Source organism: Sphaerodactylus townsendi, linkage group LG09 (genome assembly GCF_021028975.2).
Source record: "Sphaerodactylus townsendi isolate TG3544 linkage group LG09, MPM_Stown_v2.3, whole genome shotgun sequence".
Taxonomy (NCBI): domain Eukaryota; kingdom Metazoa; phylum Chordata; class Lepidosauria; order Squamata; family Sphaerodactylidae; genus Sphaerodactylus; species Sphaerodactylus townsendi.
In genome coordinates this window covers 16,602,303-16,623,309 of record NC_059433.1, presented here as the reverse complement: position 1 = coordinate 16,623,309, position 21,007 = coordinate 16,602,303, and the positions used below count along the sequence as shown (strand labels likewise).

Below are 21,007 nucleotides of genomic sequence, written 5' to 3'. Positions count from 1 at the left end.
CCTATCGACCCTATTACTTGAATAGCATTAAAAGATGCTTGTGGGAGACAAGAGAGCACCTGACATTTAAATTGCTATACTAACATTGTTCATGATATTGTCTGGTTATTGTTGGTTTTGGTATTGCACTTGCTGACTGCTGTAAGCACCCTGAGCCAGCCAATGAGGAAGGGCAACCAATAAATACAATGGAATAAATAAATAATATAAAATAGTAATTAGAAAGCTTGTAACATATAGTATTACAAACTTTGTTTTAAGTGGGAAACTTAGTATTCATTATTTTCCAGTTATAACATTTACAAAAGCACACAGACTATTATATGGATATCTTATAGAAAAAGTTTAGCCATAAGATTAGAATGGAAAAATGCTACGGTGGAAGTTTAAGGATTTGTTCAAAAATGTATTGATCTGGAAAGTCTTTTTTTAAAAAAATCACGGTCCCTTAAGTGGAGTACCCTAACCAATTGCAAGAGATCCTAGGTTCATGGCAGAATCTATTTTATTGAGTACTACAACTGCTCTCCTTCCTTATTAATAAGAAGGTGGGTTTGTGGCATCTCAAAGACTAACAGCTACAGCTATTACAGCTACACTTCCTGGGATATAATTTTGTTTCATTTCTAGTTTTTTACGCTACATTTTAATAAATTCTTAGGCTGAAATTTGCATCAACAGAATAAATATTATCTACATATTTTCTAGCTGAAGGTGAACTTCTCACTTTCCTGTCCTCAGTTCATAACAAAATCAAGTGTTGAAAAAGCTGCATGTACTATATTAACTTCAGAAGATGCCAACCTTACAATAAATATACAGATCAATAAATTCAGATGACGTGGAGACTGGCAACTAGATCTCTCATCTCTCTAAATCTGTTTTAATAGGATCTATGGGAAGGGTTTTGTATTGGAACTTCCCTTCCCACTACTTAATAAATAATATTATTATTTAATTATTATTATTTAATAAATAATACTCTTTGTCCCAATATGGAAACTATTATATAAGTACCCACAAGCATGTGTGATTCGTAGCAGGAAAACAGCTTAGGGGAAAAGTTGAGATTTCTCCTGAACCATAGTTCCAGTTCAGTTCACAACCTTGATGATGTCCAAGACCTGCAACATCTCATCTAGTTTAGCACTGAGGGATAAATCTTCTTCATTTACAAGAAGTTACAAATTATTAACATGAAATATTAAATTATGAAGAAATTACATCATTGGAGTCTATACATAGTAGTAGTAGTATAGACCACTGTCCCTAATAGTTAATTCAAGTAATTTTGTGAAACTTTCAGTGCAATGTAACTCTATTGGCTGCATAGAAAACCACTCTTGAGTAATTCAGTTTTAATTTTTTTGCTGAAACCCAGGAAAGTGGGAGCCTTTCTGATCTCAGGCAGACCATTCCATAAAGGAGACCAAAATGGAGAAGGCATGTGCAGAGACAGTTTTGATATTATCCATTTGCAGGTTGGCACCTGAAGAAAACCCTACTCTGAAGCTGTAGTGGCAGGACATAGTGGAAGAGGCTATCTTGCAGACATGAGGGTCCAAAGCCATGAAACCCTTTGTATGTGATAGTTGGTACCTTAAATTGAGTGCAGTAACTCACAAGCAGTCACAGAAGTGCCTGCAGAATTACAGATGTGTGTCACATCTAGCTCCTGATCATAGCCAAGGGATGGTGTTTTGCAAAAACTGGAGTTTCCTAATTGATTTTGAGGTAAAACCAATCACCAATTCATTACAGTAGTCTAGCCTTAATGTTATTGTGGCATGGATCCATACGGCCAGATTAGCCATATCGAGGTAAACAGCCATCTTTCAAGCTCGGCTCAGTTGGATGAAAGCCTTTTTTGTAGCTATATTAACTTGCTTCTCTAACAATATGGATAAAATCAAATGGATAAAATCAAAACTGTCTCTAACAATAATGTTGGGGATACCATAACCTCAGGGCTCTTAACTGAGTCATCAAAAGCCAGCTTGTGAGGAGCGCAGTGTCATTCAAGATCTCCACCTTCCCAATTTGTGTCACCTGTCTTTTCAGGATTCCATTTCAATGTGTTCATTTTTAGCCAATTTACCACAACAATCAGTGGCAATTTAGGTCTTCTACCACATCAGCAATGCAATAATTGGCCCCATAATTTTTTTTGTAGGGATGGTTTTTTTTATGTAGTGGGCAGCCACCTCTCTGAGTTGCTGCGGGAAGATGCCCTGTATTAGTGATTAATTTATAACCAGGAACCCACATGGACTTGTGGGAACCATTTCATTTCCCGCTCCTCCACTATTTTCTCTTTCTCTTTCCTGAAAGCCCTTTTCCTGCTTCCTTCTTCCTTCCCACCAAACAGCCAACCTACATTGGTCTGTTCCTTTGTCTTTAGATTTTCCTCTGAGTTCCCCCCAACTCAGAGGCCTCTGCCTAGGAAAACTATGGCACAGTTGTGTGGTGTTGGCCACTGAACCAGGCCCACCTGCATTTTAGAGAACCCTCAAGGACTTGTGGGGGGCACCTCATTTTCCCCGGTATCCCCCTCTCCACATGATTTCCTCTTTCCCTCCTCTTGGCAACACCCATATCTCCTCTCCCACCACAAAACAGTGCCCAGGGTCTGGCCAGCAAGGTGCGCCCTGGCAGCACCTCACCATTTCTGTGCCCTGCAGGCTGCAGGAGGCATCTTGCAGAGGAGGACCGTGCCAGGAGAACCATGAAGGGCAGAGCCAAGCACCCAGAGTCAGGCAGAAGAGGAGAATGATGACAACAAAGTAGGGTTATGGCTCTTTTCCAGGAACCTTCTGCCTTGCCTGGTCTCGCAGGCAAGCCCTCCCCAGGTCAGAGCTGCTGTACCACCTGTGCCTGTGGCCCACTGTGCCTCGTCTACTGCCTGACATGCACACCAGAGTGGTTATTTTTGTGGGGGAAGCTGCATGGCAGTGGGGGAGCAACTGGGGAAGTTTGTGGGGGGTAGGATAGAAGGAGTTTAGCCAGGGGCTTGGGGGGGGGGCAGAGGGAGTGTGGGGTCAAAATGTGCCCCCACAGGATCCAGGCAAAAGGCATCAGGGTCAATTGCTTCCTGCTTCCTAGATATGCCAGTGTCCATGTCTCATGTTCTCAGCCATTCATTAACCTACTGTTTATCTGTCTCACATCTTTACTTCATTTATACCCAAGAATAATGTGCCTTTTAAGGGAAATGTGCCTTTTAAGGGAAAAAATGGAAATTGAGGGCTGAGATGCATGCAATACTTACGGTCCTATAAGCCTTAACAAATATTCCTGTTTTAAAAAACACAAAATGTATCATTTACAATGTACTAGTATATACAATTGCAGTATTTGACATATTTATGGAATTTAACAGTTATACATGCCTTAGTTTTGCACAAGCAAAACTGAAATATATGCAATGCACCTAATGCTATCTTAGCACATGGGCCTTAATTTCTGCTATTCAGTAAGTTCTCCGTGAAATGTTCTGTTTTCCTCTGAGGCAGTTTCTGCCCCACATCCTTCTGATCTTTTCCCCCCTCCTGCAGGGTGGGACAATAAGCCATGTTACCTGCTCTGTGGGGACATGTGTCACAGTGGTGTGAAGAAAAAGTAAAAAGGTCAACCACAAATCAGGTCAAAAGAAGAGAAACAGCTGTAAAGCAATGAGAGCCCTGCGTGCTCTTCTCATAAAGCATTTACAGCATGCCCAGCTTGTCTTTAAAAGTATTTCAGTCATTCTAAAATAGATTTTTTTTTTCAATATGCTCTCAAATTTCCAATTTTTCTGTTAGAAAAGTCAGGAAAAAAGACCTGGGAGGGGCAACACTTTTCCCCCATTTTTTCTGGCATTTATCCAGGCCTTCTCATCTCTAACACTATCCTAAATCACAATATATGAATTTCATAAATACTGTAGCAGAACAGTAACTTTTTAATGTATTGTCGAAGGCTTTGCGGCCCGGGAATCCACTTGGAGTGCTGTGTGGTTTTGAGGGCTGTAGCCAATGCATGTTCTAGCAGCATTCTCTCCTGACGTTTCGCCTGCATCTGTGGCTGGCATCTTCAGAGGAGATCCTCTGAAGATGCCAGCCACAGATGCAGGCGAAACGTCAGGAGAGAATGCTGCTAGAACACGGCCATACGGCCCGAAAACCACACAGCACCCAAGTAACTTTTTACTTTATTTATTTATTTGTCCAGCAAGGTTATTGAAATGGTGAGAGCATGCACCTCAGGATTTGGTTGTAGAAACACAAATCCCTAGAGCATTTACAATCCTGGTTGTGAACAGCTGATGCTCGCAATCCATGGATTGATAATGCACTGTACTGAATGCACGGTTTTCCGGAACCACAGTTTTATCTGTCAGGCAATTCGTTCACTCCTAGAACACTAAGGCCAGAACTTTGAACAACACTGTTAAAGTTTTGTAGTTTGGTCTTACTTGCATTTCCTCCTAAATTCTGAAGTTTAGAGCATTGATCCACTTAAAGTAACAACATCCTGGAATTTTTTACAAAGAAATCTTACCTCGTATCACTTCAAGCCCTAACTAATACACATTTATTAATTTTACATTGAAAGACTGACCCCCCAAATTTATGTTAAACTCTAACCTTCAATCGTTTACCAGGAAGAGTAAAATGGTTATATGGTATATATTAAAAAAACCACTCTAAAATACATCTTCAAATTTTGAAAAATTGGATAAAAGATAAGTCAGGGAATAACATGAGAAAATAACTTATATAAAACACTCCTGTGCTGTCTGAAGATGGATACATAGACTAGAAAATTAAGCATTGTAATCAGACTAATTCATTTTTGTAATAGTCTCACCCAGATTTTTAAATGCAACTACAGACCTGTAAATTGTTAGGCCTATGAAATAACTGACTGGCTTTCTATCTGCACAATCAGCATTTCTTGACCATTGTGTATGTGAAAGTTTGGCTGATAGTGAATATATATGCAGTGATAAATTGGGGGAAAGTATTTGCCTGTGTTTTAAACCCAGTGCTGTAATTTTCAGATAAGCATTAACATGTTTATCATTAACTACAATTACTTAATTAGCAAGTTACAGTAACAGGTAGCAGATAACAATGATACTTTTTGAATACTACAATACAGCAGTGCTAAAGGTCTAGTATGAAACCAATTTTTATTGAATACCCATGCAGTGAGAGACCAGCTGAGAACTTTCATCAGATTTCAAGCCAAGTTTTCTGCTTTCGTTTTCTAAGCTCATAGGTTGCAATTTGCAGAAGAATACTAAAACTTCGGATGTGTTACATGGACCCCATAGTCTATTTCTTTTATTTATTTACATTATATTAATATTATAGTAATATTGCTCTGGAATTTATATTATATTAATATTGATATGATATTAATAATTTATATTAGATTAATTATATATTATATTATATTAATTTATATTATATTAATATTAACACTTTATATTATATTAATAATATAATAAATATTTAATATTTAATTTTTTCTATTGGTCTATAATTGTATTAAAATTACATTGAATTAAATTTTCTCTAATAAAATTTCACCAAATGTTGCCTAAGTAGTATCATTGTACAATTATGAATCTTTCAAATTTAATTATTAATTAACATTTTGAAAATACACACGTCAGGCAAAATTAATGGCAGGGGATTTCTTGTTATGCCTTCTGAATGTGCATTTTTTCATATGTGAGTATGATCCTATCAAAATCCTCCAAACCGCTTTCACGGTGAACATCAAGCAAATCAAACTGTCTGGATCATGGCCATGACACCAAAATGAATAAATTCAAATTTAGTATACATACAGTAAAGTATATTGTCATTCATTCAGCCGGATAAGTACAAGTAGAACATAACATAAATCATTCATATTTTTACAGCATATTGATAAGCATTTCTAAATTAAAGTACAATAAAACACATTAAAGTGGATTCTCAGTAATTCTGTACTCATTTGAAAAGCGGTCTAAACTTCTGCACAGCACTCCATTAGAATCAGTTTCAGATGCACTTATCTTGCATAGAAAATAATGAAATTCTCTTACACATTAAAGATTAAACTATTTCAAAATCCATCATCAGTTGTATGCATTTTAATGTACCATTTTAGTCACAACTATATCATGGATGAGAGAAACTTGAAAACTCTGTTTAAAAAAGGAAAGATCATAATCCCTGATCCACGACCACTGCTCTTAAGGAATACCAACCCAATCTGAGAACTGACATTTCCTTTCTCTGAGTAGCTTATCTTGAAAAAGGCACGCAGGCTTACTCCCACAGTACCCCAAGGCAGAAGTTAATTCACTTCAAACTTGCAAACACTTTCTATTTCTCCTTGTCTATCTGTTTTGATGTGTGTATTATCTTAGCTGACTTCAATCACATTGCACGAGTTGATGAAGGTTTTCCACCTGGAACTATTCATGAACGTATAGCGCTGCATAAGCTCCATCGTCTCCTGTTCTCCTGCATTATCAATAGTAGCATTCTTTCTCATTTAATATACCGCTACAACTTTTATAAGGCTGCGGTTGGTAGAAGTCTACTTTTAGTGTCTGTCATGCGTCTTTCATTACGGTTTCAGAAATTTAGTGCCTCATTGTTGTCTGTAATGCTCTGCTGCCATCTATTTGACAGAAATAAAATGGTTTCAACCATACTTTCCAAACATATATTTTCAACTGAAATGTTATCCAAAACTATTTTTAAAAAAGTAAAAGGATTTCCACAGCCACCTTAGGTTTAAATATCTATGACAGCAGATGTCTGCCATAGCAGAGAAAGTTCCTTGCAACACCACTGCTTCTTGGTGCCATAGCGCTGTGTGTGTGGTGACATGCCCTTTTTGAAACAATTATTGTCCTGCCAGCATATTCTAGGCTCGGGCTGCAACTTCTTCACAGCAACCGCCATCTGCCTTTCATGCTGATGATGTACTTATGTTCGAAACAGCTAAGAGCTGAATGATCAAATCTGAGCTATGCAGTTCAACCTACAGCTAACTCTAATATTGAAATAATTTAAACCTGGTATTGCAAGAGTACAGTGGATTTCAGAATACGTGCACATGCAAAACCAGCAACAGTACACTGTGTACAAAAGTACACAACAGAATCATCACAGATTTTTTAAATTTACTATTTAAATGAATCTTTTTACAAAACCAAAAGAATAATAAGCAGTTAGATAATATAGCCCGTAATACTAACCACAAGTAATACTGGTTGTCCTTTTTAATTTCACAAAACTTGTTTCCAGGAGACAATAGAACAAACTTAAGATTTAATCACCCATTTAAATCAATGTATCTTCCCCATAAAATATAGTTTTCCTGATACTATTCCCTATTTTCTGCATGTGTGCGCACGTGCGTTTTAAAAAGGCAAACAATATAATTAACTGCTCCAATATAAGGAATTTGCAATGCCTCAGTAAAATTATGTACGATTTATAGATTTAGCCAACACTAGACTACATTTCTAGTTATAGCAAGTACTCAGATTTTACACAATATAAACAGCTACACTTTTGTGTGGTCTACTAATTTTAAGAGACATTCCAAACATTATTAGCTGCTATCAAGGTTACAGCTCTGCTCAGATCTAATAAAACCATCTGTTTGGACAAGTATCACTGGGCTTTCGTAGACTGCTCCCTCTCTCAAATAAAATATTTACATGTTATAAAAGAATTGCATGCAACAAAAGCTACAAAACCCATTTTTAAATGACACATTTGTGCTATTAAGAGGGAACTCCAGGGACTTTGCTGTGGCCTCTATTGTATATGAGTTCTAACAAGCAAAAACTCAGCTCAGCGATCTTGACTTAAAAGACATAGTATGTACTCAACATCTAAAACAGAAAGGTCATTAAAATATTACTGAATTTACATGAATTCAGTAATTTACCAGCTATCCCTAACTAGTGAAATGGAAACAATTTTATTTAACTTTAACTAACTGTTGCACACTGCAAATGTCACAGGCAAGAGATGAACACTACAGTAAGAAATGACCCCACAAATAGTATGTTATAGTTATTGTTTCATTTAGTTAATTATTTTAATTGTGCCTTAATTTTTAATTGCCTCTCTTAAATATGTGTTTTACTTAATTTTAGTATTAATCTTTTTTATTTAATTTATTGTTGTCACCAACCTTGGGTCCTGACTGCATTGTGAGAAAAGCAGGATACATAAAGGGCCTAAACAAACTAATTTGATAGTGTTATGTACATAAAAAGTGATGATATAACTCATCACTGTCTGATTTGAAGATCATGCATGTGATACCTTGTATAAATGTAAAATTAAACTTCATATTTAATATTGTTATGAATGGGTAAACTTCTCATGTTATATTACAAAAGACACTAACATCTTGACAAAGTAAGATTGGGATTGATCTTTGAATTCTATTTCTCTATGGAATGAGTAGTTCTACACTTGGTTATTTCTCCTCTAGATACCAAACAGGTGCAGTGGAAATGGCCGCTATCCCCATCAGACCATCAAATCATGAAAAATGGAGATACCCTACAAAGTCAATCGTCAGCTAAGAAACAATATTTTAACCATGCAAAGTGTACTGCACCAAAATAACTATTACTGAATTTAGAGCTTTTTTCTCAACTATTGACCAATGAGGAATGAAGTTCTCCTGATTTAAAATAATTCCCCAGTTTTATTTTATTAATTAATGTATTAAAACATTTATATTCTACCTCTCTTCATGGACTAAGGAAGCTTACAAGACTAGTTAAACACATTTTCATCGAAACCAAAATAAAATAGTAAATCCCACATATTACAAGTGTTCATAAGACCTATTTTGCTTAAGTTGAAAATTCTGCATTACTATGCTTAACGGTAACTCTAATTAATATTGAGATAAACATTTTTGTAAGGTGGCCTACATGAGCACGTAATATATTCATAGCAACCATCATACCTATGCAGTTTGTTAGTGCTGTAAAAGTCTTATCTCAGCTCTCAACTAGTCATCATTTTTATTTTATTTTACAGACTGGCAGCTCCAGAATGAAAAACTATTTCTTTCCTGAACAACAGTAGTCATTGATAATATGACCCATGTGTCTTGTGAAGCAAAGGCTTAGTGTACAGCTAGTGATAAACTTGGTCTTGTTTTCATAGAAACATAGCTCTGATCCTTTCCAATAGTAAAAACAGTCCATGGGAGAGGGAGGAGCCAAGGACTAGAACCATCTTAAATATACATATATTTTCATTTACTTCATGTATACCCCACCTTTCTCTTGGTTAAGACCTAAAATAGCAATCCTTAGCACTACTAGGCATTAGTTACAGAGAAGCAAAACCAAAACAAGTGAATAGATTCGGCAGAAGCTTGAACAAATATAGCAAGATAAGCAATCCAACTTAATATAGGTAAGACATACAAGTGACAACGTATGCAGACGCTAATGGGTATAGACTGTTATAACTCTTCACAGGATTGTACTGTTAGTACACATTATGTCTTATTGAGTATTTTCTGTTGCTTGAAAAACCATGCTACTACTAGTACTTTTATAAACACACTTTTATATATTTGTAGTATATAATATTGTAATATAACATTCATAGCAGCAGACAATGATCAACAGTCTACATAGCTGGTAAGTACCAAAACACCAATTGTTTCTGATGGGTTGTGTACTTTTTGTACCGCGCTGAAACATAGAAAAGAGGTATTTCATCAGGATGGTCTGATTACAGAAAGTTTTTTTTAAAACTTTTACTTGAGTAACAGAAGTGTTGTTTCAGAGACTTTCAGCTGCAATTCAACTAGGAAAACTGAAAAAATAAAACGCTTGCATTAAACATCTCCATTGGGTAAAAAACAGAGGCATCATATGAAAAGAAACTTGATCAGTGAACTGTGTTTAGTAAGATTTAAGTACAAACAGAATTCTAATAGCCCAATCCACAGCCTAAGGCAGCCAGGAACAGTGCAGCTGCTATGCCACCCTGCCACCTCCAGAAGGCTTCCCGGAGGTATGGGGAGGCAGATTTTTTTTTAAAAAAACTGCCACCAGAAAGCCCTCCATAGATCTAAATGGACTTACAACACCCTTTTGGGTGGCACAAGTCCAAGCCCCAGGCCACAACATACCTACCTGCAAAGCTGGGGTAGAAGCTGACTAACATCATCTCCACCTCCAGAAATGCCCTGACTTGCCCCTCCCCTCCACACCAGCACCCAATCAAATGCCAGCACGGCTCCACAATGACCCTATCTTTCAGGTTTCAACACCGCAGAGTTGAGGTATGACTGGCCACCAGTGCCTTTGCCCCCTCTGCCTGTGGGAGTGCCCCTCACACTGGCAGAGGAGGCAAAAGCATTGGCACAGTCCCACGCCAGCTCCGCAACACAACAGAATATTTTTATCATCGACATCACATGATGTAGTGATAAAAGTTTAAATATAAAAAACATTGCACCCATTTAAGGCAAGAAAAATGACCTAACAGAAATAGCAGAAAATCTATCACCCAGAAATATAAAAGAAATGTGTAGATAATTGTGTACAGCATTAAAAGACATGATTTAAGTACATTCAATTGAATACTTATTCTTTAGACATTATTTTGATATGATTAACAAAATATTAAAACAATATTTTTTTATAATATGAATGCATTTTGTACAACTGAAATCCAACTACACATCAGTTACAATGGTATTTGGTTGCAATACACAGTAAATAGTTGTGTCTCATTTCTAAATGAGACCAAGTAATAACCAGACATAATGGTTTATGGGGCATTTAAAGCACGCAGACGTACACAAATGCAAGAAGGGCAGCTACGCTAGTCCTCACACACAGTACAAAAAAACCAGTGCTGCCTTGAGAATGGATAACTGGTGGGGGCCGAGGTGAAGGCAACCATTTCCTGACTAATTTTTTTATATTTCTTTAAGGCATTTAAACTCAGCTTGCTCCTAAAAAGATCTCCAGGTCGTTTACAATGTTAGCACAGAAATACAAACAAGATCAATACAACAATTAATGACGAAAACGTTTAAACAATATCTACCGCACATCAAGGCCCAACCATAGACTCTTCATGATCAGCCCATTTGCAGCCTTCAAATAAATAATCCCCAGAAAGGCTTCACCAAACCTGGCCTAACATTGCCTCGGAGATGGTAAGAAAGCATGGTCACCTGATATACTCAGAAAGGCCAGTCTACCGTGTTTCCCCGAAAATAAGACAGTGTCTTATATTAATTTTTGCTCCCAAAGATGCGCTATGTCTTATATTCAGGGGATGTCTTATTTTTCTGCTCCACAGCTGCATGCTCTGGTGTTCTGTTCGACGGGCATGCTTCCAAACAAAAAACTTTGCTACGTCTTACTTTCAGGGGAGGCTTTATATTTAGCACTTCAGCAAAACCTCTACTACGTCTTATTCTCTGGGGATGTCTTATTTTCGGGGAAACGGTACAAATTGGGAGGTACTGTGAAAAACTGCTACTACAGAAAGAAATGGTCCTCACCTTTCTACAAGGCGACATTAAAACATTATATATGGCACATTCCTTATCTGTTTATTATGTTTTCTAAGGAGCAGCAGTGGTGTAGGAGGTTAAGAGCTCGTGTATCTAATCTGGAGGAACCGGGTTTGATTCCCAGCCCTGCCAAACATATGACCATGTATCTTTTTTTTTTTGCTGATTTTTTCCCCCAGCCTTACTGGTGGGAACAGTAAAGTTAGCAACATCACAAAGTAGATCATCTGTCCGGAGTTCTGTCTTGTTGGATAAAGCTGTAGATCACAGTCAAGCATGAGTTCCAATAACATGGCAGTAGCTGATGGCTGTTAATAATAGGACATTTTGGAGGACATTGATTCATAGGGCTGCCTTGAGTCAGAAGCAACTTGACAGCACTTAACACACATACAGTTGGTTCTAAGCTGTGCAGCCAGCTACATGTTTTGAAGTACTTGAACTATTTAAAAAGTCAGAGCTAAGGATAAAACCTTTCCCAACATCAATTTCCCTTTCTTCTTTAACTGGGGCTGAACACAGTGAGACCTTTCATTTTCCTGCTAAAGTTTCCTCTACAATCTATTTTTGCAGGGGTGTGAGTGAATATAAAACAGAATCCTTCCTGTTGCACCTTATACATAGACTCAATCTTACCAACCAAAGCTGGAGCTGAGGCAAGTTTCAGCCAAGAATCTGCAGCTACATCCAAAAGTCCTGGAAAGAAAAGCTCCCAAATTCATGGATTCTGACTAAAGGTTCCAATGCGTTGGAACGTGAGTCAGTTCAATGCCATCCTGAGCAGCTGTTTGTATACTGTTTTAAGAAGGTGGGTTCTTTTTATCTCGCATGCAGGAAACTTTGCTGCCTTCCTGGTTTGGTGCACCGAATGGGGAAAGGGGCACACTGATCAAAAGCTCAGCTGATTTTCTTTCTCTTCTCCCTACCATAAACTGGCAGTTTGGGCCCCAGAGAAAATGAGAAAAAGCAGTACTTCTGTCTCTGCCCAGCTTGAAGGGGAAGCAAAAGGTGCTCTTTTTCATCCCTCTTTTGCAGTTTTACTGTACAGCTATTTTGCTGAGTGGTCAGGGTCAGAACACGACTCCCAGCTGATCTGTCGAGTTGGCTTCCAACCAACTGGCAGCTGCAAACTTGTTTAGCAGCTGTGCAAGTTTCACAGTTCAAACTGAACACATTCCTAATTGGCTCACGGTCTGATCATGAGTGTTGAACAAGCTAAGCTCAAGCACCAAACAGGTTCACCGAGAAATTCACAGCATCATTAACCATAACTCTGAAGGAAGCATGCATGCCTAAGGCTTGTTAAATAATGCCAAACCATGCGGTGGCATTACATAACATAATACATACACAAATACCAACTTACATCCCCCCACAATGCATCTTGTTTTAGTTTATTGAAATGAAGTTTACAAACTAAGGTAAATCAAAACAAACATATAAATGTATTGGCATTGTAATAACATGACTGGCAACCTAAAACTAATGCTACAAAAAACTAAATACTGATGTAGTCATCACTAATAACTGACTGAAAGTTTGTGAAAATATTGACAAACAGGATATGATCCACAAACTCTATAGAATCTTTTATAAAATATCCATTAAAACCATTAATGAATACTTTCCATTAACAAATGCAAGAGGAAAACCCTTTAAATGCTGCAAAAGCATTTTATATCAACCTAGTATACTAACTGGCCACATTTGCCAAAAAGAAAAAAACACACACACACACACAAGAGAGCAAATGGAATATAAACCCTTGAAAAAACCCAAGAAAATAGCAAAAAAATGACATGCAGTTGCAAAAAATTCTACGAAAAAAGGATATTGGCAACTGTTGACAGCATTCCAGAAGATTTCATTTAAAATTAATATGACAAAAACAAATGGCAAATATAAGTAAGCGATTTTTAAGAAATCAAAATTTTAGTTAAATGATGAATAGGGAAAGGCAATAATCCATAAAAGAACAATTTGTTGGATCCAGCCATTCCCATCCCGCACGGCTTTTGTTCAGATCGTTCTCATAGCATTCTGGGTAGTCAAAAGGATCCAATGTACTGCATTAAGCTTTTAGTAACAAAATGAAGGGGGAGGGAATCTAACAAAAAGGAGAAAAAGTAGAAACAGAATAAACTGCACTAACACACCCATCCACAGGTCTCCACACCTTTAGTAGAAAACACAGTTGGTGACTGTTACTCACCTTGACATGGCTTTGGGCTCCAAGATTGTAAATTTCTGTAGGCTTTACTTGATTAATTATCTTCACCAGACACGTACTATCTGTGAGATCTCCATAATGCAGCTTCATGTCTTCAGACAAAAAACACCAAGTTAGAATCATGAAGGTTTGACATTGACATTAGTGATACAGAGCTACGTTTAATGAATATGTAGTGCCCCATAAGCTAAAAATACTAATTTCAAATATTATGCCATGCACAGTGGATCAAAGTGTTTTGATGCCACCACATTACTGAACCCATTCCTTGCTGCTACTGTCATTACCACTGGCTAAGGTCTGTCATTCTTTCATGACCATGCGCTTATCTGCAAGTAAATGCTTAGGAGAAGCAGTCATTTCCACAAGAATAATTGCCTTCGTTCACAGGATACAGTGCATTTTTAAAAAACCCTACATCCTAATACATTCCATCAATAACATTATTCACTATATTTACAATTTTTTGGTTTCTATTTTCAACAGGGTTTCCAACATGGTACATGTCGGCATCATGGCACCCACCGACTGTTTTGGAAAGTGAATGGGGGAAGTTGGGACACTTTCCAGCTGGGATTCTGAATGGCTATGCACATTAAAATAACATTTCATAATACCTGCCACCATCTTGTTGATTTTATACTCTCATTCACTCCCCTTTCCCAATACATTTTTTTAAAATTACCCCCCTTCTTTATATTTGAGCTACTATGTGTGGGCATGTGTGGGCAACCATGCTCACAAAGGCTGGGGACCCCAGTTTAAAACATTACATGAAAAAGCCATTCACAGTCTATCACTGTTCTATTATTTAAGTACCCATCTTTCTCCCATGATCCAAGGACAGATGCTAACAGAGTACAACAACACTTGGATGTTTTCCAAGATGTTTTGCTGAGACACCTAAAATGTAGTACAAGCCACTATCTGATCACCAGATCTATGTTTCAACAGAAAGCCGGAACAACTTGCATGATTTACAGCCCAATCCAGAGGGGGTAGCGACCCCCCCCCCCCCCGCAGCCAGCCCTGTGCTGGTGGGGATATCCACCCTGCCTGCACAAGGGGCAAATGCACCAGTGGTGGGGGTACTTAATTGAGCGGCCTGACATAGTAAAGCTCAGCGATGCCCAACCCGGAAGCTGCCACTCACCCCCAGGGCCACAGACACAAAGTGCTATGCCGGCGTGGTCAGGTGTGTTCCCTCCCCTTCCCTTGCATGCCACCCCTCCCTCCCCTCCCCCTCCCTCCACTAGGGTGGGAGGGTCAGGTCCAGATGTCGAGCCCCCTCCCCTCCCCTCCCTTGCATTTATCATATAATGGCAGCCAGGAATCGTTTCAAAAGGGTGAGTGTGAACAAAATGGGGGAGATGGAAATGTTTTACTCAGGTTGAACTGACTGTAGTCAGCCTCCACTGCCCACCTGGTCCTCATGCACTGGTAGAGCTGGCCAAGGAGATACACATGTTTTTGGCAGTGTATCTACATTATTCCCTATGGGGGATCCTCACTTTTTTTTCACTTTGTTGGGCCTCCTGTGGTGCCAGGCCCTCTTGATGGGGCTGAAATGTAAGTATGTCTGAACTTTTTGTTTCCCAAGCATGGAAGCACGTTTGGGATATCGTCATTATCCAGAATCCAACCTTACACAAGTTTGTACAAACCTCCCAGCTACGCCCATGTTCCTATAATAACTAACATGCAACACAATTCCTTCCATATCCCATCCAAAACCTTACTTCCTTCTATGTGAGCTTGTGGATTCTTGTAGAGATGTTCAATCCGTCCAGTGTTAAAAGAGCTGGATCTACGGACAATTCCATGCACCTAGAATGTAATTGAAGCAGAAGACTTAGTTCTTTGACTATGGCTGAAAATTTTATTGTCAAACATTGCTTTGAAAGTCCATATTCTCCTCTGAAAGGAAATCCTCCTGGTCTGAGTCTTTTTGCATTGTGGAGGAATAAGTGCTGCAAAACTTCCAGAGCTGGCTTTCCTTTAGACACAGCTCAGCTGGAGCCCATCTGAACGCTGTCCGTGAAGAACAAGGAGAGGAAAGGCACATGAAAAGAGCAAGATAAAGATAAGAAAAATAAAGAAATGAAGAAAAGGGGAATGGAAATGAGACAGGAATGGAAATAGAGGCACACAGAATAAGCACAAGTAACCGAGTTAGCTGCTACTCCCCTTGAGGCAACTGAGGAGGAGGGGGCAATCCCACACCAACAGGAAGAGGAAAGATTTCATTTCCTGCCTCCCCGATCGGACGGTCCGAATTACCCACAAGATGTCCTCCAGCTCAGGGGAGAAGTGCTATGATTTACTTCCCATATAGACACATTTTAGAATAGTGAAAAAAAAAATACAAAGCAAATCATATGACAACTGGAAGACTAACATTTGTATTGTAGTAACAGGGCAGACAGAGGTAGACATAATGTAGAAGGAGGTTACCAGGGCTAGTTGTAACAACACAAGGGAAGAAGAAGAAGAAGAAGAAGAAGAAGAAGAAGAAGAAGAAGAAGAAGAAGAAGAAGAAGAAGAAGAAGAAGAAGAAGAAGAAGAAGAAGAAGAAGAAGAAGAAGAAGAAGAAGAAGAAGAAGAAGAAGAAGAAGAAGGAGGAGGAGGAGGAGGAGGAGGAGGAGGAGGAGGAGGAGGAGGAGGAGGAGGAGGAGGAGGAGGAGTTTGGATTTATATCCCCCCTTTCTCTCCTGTAGGAGACTCAAAGGGGCTTACAATCTCCTTGCCCTTCCCCCCTCACAACAAACACCCTGTGAGGTAGGTGGGGCTGAGAGCTCTGAGAAGCTGTGACTGGGCCACAGCTCAGGCGGCAGAGCTGGGAATCAAACCCGGTTTCTCCAGATTAGATACATGAGCTCTTAACCTCCTACGCCACTGCTGCTCTGCTGTCTATGCCTTGTCTCCTCAGCTTGCCTCTCCAAGCAATTTTTCTTTAGTCAAGCTGTAATGCTACAATCTTAGGAGGGGGTAAAGCACTCAAGAGAGTGGGATACAGGCACTAAGCTATGAACAAAGATTTTGCCCTGCTTTTCCACCTTCTGGCTCTAAAATGCATACTTTTCAGACACTGATGCCGCTAATATTACAACTAAGCAGTTTCCCAGCGCCATGTGTTGTACAAACAGGCAACCCAGAAGTCACGGAGAAGAGGAAGGAGCTAGAGACTGAAACTGAAAAGTGAGGATAGCATAAGCATAAGCATTTTATTGTCATTGTGCACGCACAACGAAATTTACAGCAGCATTCCTCGATGCACACAATTTCAGACTCATACATCATCCTCACTTTCCCCTTTCCATCATCCTCACTTTCCTAGAATAGTGAAGAACCACAGAGCAGCAGAGAGCAGGAAAGGGAAACTGATATCAGAAAGGAATGTCAGAAAAGAACAGAACAGTTAACCATTTGGGGACACAATAGTTGAGGAAGGTCACACAAGTGAGCCACTTGCATTTTTCAATAAGTTGTCACAATCATACAGTTGCAAATGCTTATCTCTACAATGGTGTGTGTAAAATTCAGAATGTGGATACAGTGTGTGTAGAATAACTGTTTTCTAACTCTCAGAGCAAAATAAGGTGGGTTTTTTTCTGTACATTACAGGACATCTCAAATCCAGATTACTTACTTTTATTACAAGTTAGAACATTTGCTTTAGTTTAATAGACTACATATAAAACTGAGAAAGCAAGTTTATTTGAGGATGAAATCCCTTCAAACCTACAACCAATTCTGCACAGAAAGTTCATCCATTTCTAAAAAGCAAGCTTTTTCTTGCTTTTTAATGTGATACATTGCATCATAATATACTGACTTTCTTGCATTGCCCTGCATAAGTTGCTGTTTATCTGAGAAGCTTTGTCTCAGAGATTGCTGTTTATCTGAGCAAGGGGGAAGTATACAAAAACGGCAATTCCCTGAGGACTATACATTCAATGATAAATAATACAATAAGCTGGCGTGATTACAGGCCCTGTTGCACATTCTTCACTAAAGTTTTGATTTGTTATCTAAGATTGAGTGGAAAATATATGCAAAGGGAAACAGCAGCAAGGAAGCTCTTTCCAAATTATTCCATGACCCTGCAGTCAGTCACAGAGTCTAGTCGCTCACCTCGTAGCCCTTTTCCAGCAGGAACTCTGCCAAGTATGAGCCATCCTATGAAGAAAAGAAAGGAAAATGTTAAAATTATAGCAGCTGCATAAGAAAGTTTTGGGCTCCCCCATGGCCCCAAAATCAGTATTTTAAATCAGTATTGAACTGGTAACAGCATATATATAATATTGGGTTAATATAAGCATTGATATACAAATCCTTGGCATAACCTCAGCCAAAAAAAAAGCAATTGAACATTTCACCTCAAATAATTCCCTTGTCTTTTAACATTTTAGTTACTCTCTTAACTTCCCCCTGCTTTTAGATGTACTACAAAAAAAAAGGTGGCATGTTCTCTTCAGCTGTTTGTTCCTACTTCACTTTTATTTCTCTGAGATAAACGGTTCTTCCATGATTGTCACAGAGGGCCGTTATAGTGCCATGAAGATACAGTCAATTTATGGTGGGCCCTTAGGAAAGAGACAAAAGGTTTGCCATCGCCTTCCTTTACATAGCAACCCTGGACTTTCTTGGTGGTTTCCCATCTAAGTACTAACCAGGCTTAGCTCTCAGGAACTGATGAGATCAGCCTACCCTGGACCATCCAAGGCAAGGTCATTATATTATATTAAATTTCATGTGTATATATACATATTTGAATGATTATACAACTTCTGGATTGGAGTTGTTCGCTTGATTGCTCTGAAGGATTCTTTCTATTCATGCTGAGTTTATTTGTGGTTCTTTGCAGGCAGAGGTGTGGCCCATCACTCTGGTTACCTGAACCCCCCCCCCCATTACAATAACACCAGACAACTTTTGTGTGGGTAAGAAAATAGGCCATAGCCATAGAATTTTATTGACAGAAGGCACAAGAAAGCATAATGCCGCAACATGTGGAGGTGATCCAAGCCTCTGGGCAGCCTGAGAGCTGTCCCCCAGAGTCAACCGGTTCCTCCAGCCCTCCTGCTGGAGGAACCTGAACCTTAGCGAAGAGTTAGAGTGAGGCATACCCAGACCGGCGAAGTGCCCATGACTGGGGCCCCCTCCAATCCACACCAGAGGCGCAAGCACCTTAACCCCCCCACAGGGTGTCCCAACCATCGGCTTGCTCCACCCCTACTTCTTAAGGAGGTGGTTGAACAGGGGAGTTCCCTCAGCTCCCCCTTTCAGCAGATCACCCCCCATGTGCAACCCGCAAACAGCTATGACAAACAATATAACACTTAACCAAATTAAAGGGAATGGGTGGGCAGGCAATGTCTGGTCATCCGGGGCAGGGCCTTTTATAGGCCCTGCCTGACCCACTCTTATAATGCGTTCTCGCGCGCCATGTGAGAGCACATCATCCAATTAGGCCCCGACCTGAAGGCAACTGGGCTTCTGCACATGTGCGGACCAGGCCTTGTTGAGGCCCGGCTGCTGCGCACGCGCAGAGCAAGCCCTGAAGCTGCCCTGCCCCCGACGCATGCACGAACGGGCCAGGAAAGCCCTCCTGCCTGCCCGGAATTGGGCAAGGCGCAGCTGTTCTTTCTTTGCACACAGGAATAATAGGGGAGGAGAGAATAACAACTACAGCTAATCCTGAGAGGAGGACTCCACAAGTACAAACTATTCTCCAAGCTTCCATAGATCAGTGGAAGAAAAGAAACACAAAATCTTAGCCTATAAATATTCTACCATACATGCATACTTAATTACTTTTAGTACCTGAAATCTGACAGAGATCTTATTGCCATCCTGGTTAAAAAGCAGGTTCCTCAGAAAACCAGTAGAACTGCTGAAATAGTTCCATAAATACAAAAATTATACCATTCACTCCACCCCCCCAAAAAAGTGTTCAACCTTTAGCTTTGGTTGCAGAACCTGTTAAAATCTGAAATAAAGAAAAACACCAAAAGCAGCGTGCAAAGATTGTGTGCATGGTGTAGATGCACATGTAAAATCTTGATTATTCAGGATGTTGATGTGAAACAGACCTGATTGCAACTGAATCCTATCAATGATGTCTTGTTCTTTTTGTCAGAGCTATTTCTCAGACTTTCCAAGGATACTGGAACATTCTGAACCAGCAGTGGCAGTCACATCCTTTGTATTTCCTTTCTAAGTCTTTCCAAGTGATAGAACATGACACGGCAACGAGTGGGAAACTGACAAGCTACTAACTTCCAATTCCCATAGTACTGCCCAAGTGTTAATTTACAGCTTTACAATCTTTCAAAATTTCACTCACAATATACTGTTTCAAGATATAATGTCTCTGTCTCCATGTAGAAATTTTCTTTTAAGTGAGGTAAACAGTCAGTGAGACTCACAATCAAAAGATTTCCATGTCTTTAGTACTTTCCAACTGAACTTCAGATGTGATACATAAGCTAACCCTGTTTCCATTTACAGTAAATTTAGATTCATTTCATATTGCCCTAAGTAACATTTTAACCAATGATCCATGATTTTAAACATCACTATTTTCTCAAATTTTGCAACTGTGTATCCCATACATTAAAAAAGACCTACAACTATAGAAATCATTTGGCAAAGATAAAATAGATTTTTGCACCAAATTGCTAAAAGAACTTAATTAAAATGTATTAAACATATAAACATATGGAACAAAAAAATCAACCATGCAACAAAAAGATCAAATTGCTAAACTTCTTATTCAGATGTATAGCTTTACAAGGTATACATGCCCATTCTATTTAGTCAGTTCAGAGACTGTACGTCCACAGTGCAACAACTACATGTGCGTCCAGTTTGCCTCTGGGCCCAATCTGAAGTATCTGTCCAGACCTTCAAGCCCTTAAACCACCTTGAACCTGTATCTTTGAGGATTGTCTACATTCGTATGAACCTGCCTATAGTCAAGAGATCTTTTGGAGCTGGCCTTCTCTACAGGCTTACTTGGCAGGAAGTAAGCTGTTTCTGAGTTTTCTGGACAGTCTTGCAAATAGCTAAACAAACCATGTCCCCAACAGGGATTTTCTTTGGAGGAAGGGTAGGGGCAGGAAAAGTTATATTTTTAAATCATAGTGCTCATTTCACTTGTAATAAGGCTGCTTTTAAAGTTCTACAATTTGGATGGGC

General features: G+C 39.2%; 1 protein-coding gene across 1 annotated transcript in view; it reads right to left on the bottom strand.

Annotated features, from left to right (window-relative positions):
* The window catches only part of GMDS (GDP-mannose 4,6-dehydratase), a 361,677-nt gene that overhangs the window by 324,293 nt on the left and 16,377 nt on the right, over positions 1 to 21,007 (bottom strand). Inside the window, exons 2-4 of the mRNA XM_048508014.1 lie at positions 17,939 to 17,983; positions 15,544 to 15,631; positions 13,787 to 13,896 (exon numbers count right to left, since the gene is read on the bottom strand). Of these exons, the coding sequence (XP_048363971.1) occupies positions 13,787 to 13,896; positions 15,544 to 15,631; positions 17,939 to 17,983 (243 nt within the window). The remainder of the gene's footprint in view (positions 1 to 13,786; positions 13,897 to 15,543; positions 15,632 to 17,938; positions 17,984 to 21,007) is intronic.